Here is a 2,331-nt window from a genome sequence, read left to right as displayed (position 1 = left end):
TGCCTCTCGTCCCTGTTCTTTTCTTTTTTTTTGTACTTCCTCGTCACGCCCTTTGGCGACGCCCTTCGGGGTGCTTTGTCAAACGCCCCACCTCCAGGAGTATTTTAGGCTGTAGGGAAGGAGGAGAAGGAGCACCCAATCCAAGCACAAACGACCTGTAACGTAATCCCTAGTTGGCAACCCCCTGTCATGTCAGTCTCCAAGACCACCAATCATTGAGACGTGGAGGAGTTTTCAAGGTGGAAGGTCGTGTTCTTGGGTTGGGCAGGAGTGTTTTTTTTTCTCGTATGTTCTCGTTTTAAAGAAAGTTTTTTTTTTATTCTACTACATGCCTGTTCTGTGATCCCTCGTTTTTATACATGTAGTAGCTTGTGCTTGATAAATAAACGTAAAGTAAAGAATTTTAGTGTCTCAATCAGTTCCCTTTATGCCGGCCCGGTTTTCCCTCTTGCCCTTCCACGCCTTCCTGCTGCAGAAGGCTCCTCTACAGCTCCTGTAGGAGGGTGAGTGCCCCACAAACCCACTACAGTAAAGGTGGTTGGCAGCGAGTGGATCGTGAGGTCTTATTTTGTTATTTTGCCTCCGAATCCACGGCCTCTCGAATCCACGGCCTCTCGCTTTTGTTTACATGTACTCGTTGCCATTGATATCTTTTTTATGTTTTATCATTTTTATGCTGCATGTCTCTTTTTATGTGTATTTTTTTAAGGCCTTCAGCCAGTTTTACATTTTAGTTTATTGCTTTTATAGTAACATTTTCATATTAACTTTTTTTTAAACTTTTAACTTAACGTAATTTTACTGTTTTGAGTTTGCTTGCTTTTTATTAATTTAACTAACTATTCATTTAAATGACTTGCATTTTTCTGTCTTAGTGGCATTTGATATACAACTTTAGAATTTTATTAGCTTTTCTTAATTTTACAACTTGTTTTTCTTTTTTTCTTTTTTAATTTAATGGGGTTTTTACTTTGATTTTTCTTATTCAATGCCAGTGCCCAATTTTTTCCAGCATTTTAACTATATTTTACTATATTTTATTAACTTGGTCTTTTACAGCTTAATTGATTTTATCTTCTTTTTTTTCAGTATAGATTTTATTGCAGCATTTAACGCTGGTTTCTTTGTTCTTTTTGTATTTTTTGTTTTTGTTTTTTAGTGTTCCGTTTTAAGTGTAAGTGCCTCCACAGTGTCTCGGCCAGTGTGCAGTGATCTTTTTAAGTGTGACGTGGAGGGCTGTGAGTCTGTCCCTTACCACTTGCGTCCACGCCCCTCACGCTCGCACAGTCACACCCGTTCAGGTGCACCTCGGACCATGGTGCGCCCCAAGGCACCACAGGCTGGGTCGCGCCCGCCTACCCCTGAGGAGGCAGTCCTTCTTGAAGGACCCCGCCTTGGGGTGGACCCAGGACTCACTGTTGCCCGTAGTGAGCGGCTTGCAGTTCATGGAGGCCAGGTTGGTGGATCGGCTCGAGGCACGAATGGGTAGGTAGCTCGCCCGCATGCTGGAACACCTGGAGGGACGCATGCAGGCGTCCGCAAGGATGGCTCTCACCGGTTTTGCATCGACTCGGGGTTTGAACAAGGCAACCACTCCCGACGCATATCCGCTACCCCGAATTGACGAGATGCTGGACTCCCTGGCAGGACACACATGGTTCACCGTTCTTGACAGCCGGTCTGCCTGCTGGGCCATATCTGTGCACCCTGATGACTGGCCTAAGACAGCGTTTACTGATGGCTACTGACTTCTGCAATTTCGCCGTCTCCCCTTCGGAGTCTCCACTGCACCTACAACTTTCCAGCGCACCATGAACTTGGTGCTTGCAGCTGTGTTGGGGCGGTACACGCTCGCCTACCTGGACGATGTTGTGGTCGCATCCTCCTCCTTCAGCGACCATCTCCAGCATTTTCAGGAGACCTTGACTCTTCTCCAGGATGCAGGCATGAAGTTGAACCTGGAGAAGTGCGAGTTTGCCAGGCAGGAAGTCCAGCTCCTGGTTTTTATTGTAGGTTCCCGAGGAGTGAGCCCCAATCCGGTGAAGACCTCTGCCATTGCTACCATGAAGAGGCTCAGGACATCCGTCGCTTCCTCGGAGCCTGCGGTTTCTTCTGCCGCCATATTCAGGGCTTTGCAGCAATGGCCAAACCCCTGACTGCTCTCACCAAGAAAGGGGTGAAGTTTGGTTGGGGAGATGTTGCTGAAGTGGCCTTCAATGCCTTGAAGGAGGCTCTAGTAAGTAATCCGGTTCTGTGCCTCCCAGACTTTAGCAAATCATTTGAGGTGCACTGTGATGCCAGCACCCAAGGCCTTGGAGGGGCCCTCCTGCA

General features: G+C 47.1%; 1 protein-coding gene across 1 annotated transcript in view; it reads left to right on the top strand.

Moving 5' to 3' along the window:
• LOC147468846 (uncharacterized) overlaps positions 1-1,489 on the top strand; it is a 3,353-nt gene extending 1,864 nt beyond the window's left edge. The window contains exon 2 of the mRNA XM_086552400.1: positions 1,160-1,489. Coding sequence (XP_086408526.1) covers positions 1,160-1,489 — 330 coding nt within the window. The remainder of the gene's footprint in view (positions 1-1,159) is intronic.
• Positions 1,490-2,331: the final 842 nt, after the last annotated feature.

Source organism: Penaeus japonicus, unplaced genomic scaffold (assembly GCF_977035675.1).
Source record: "Penaeus japonicus unplaced genomic scaffold, GWHDUDI00000001_assembly GWHDUDI00000026, whole genome shotgun sequence".
Lineage (NCBI taxonomy): Eukaryota > Metazoa > Arthropoda > Malacostraca > Decapoda > Penaeidae > Penaeus > Penaeus japonicus.
This window is presented reverse-complemented; position numbering and strand designations above follow the sequence as displayed.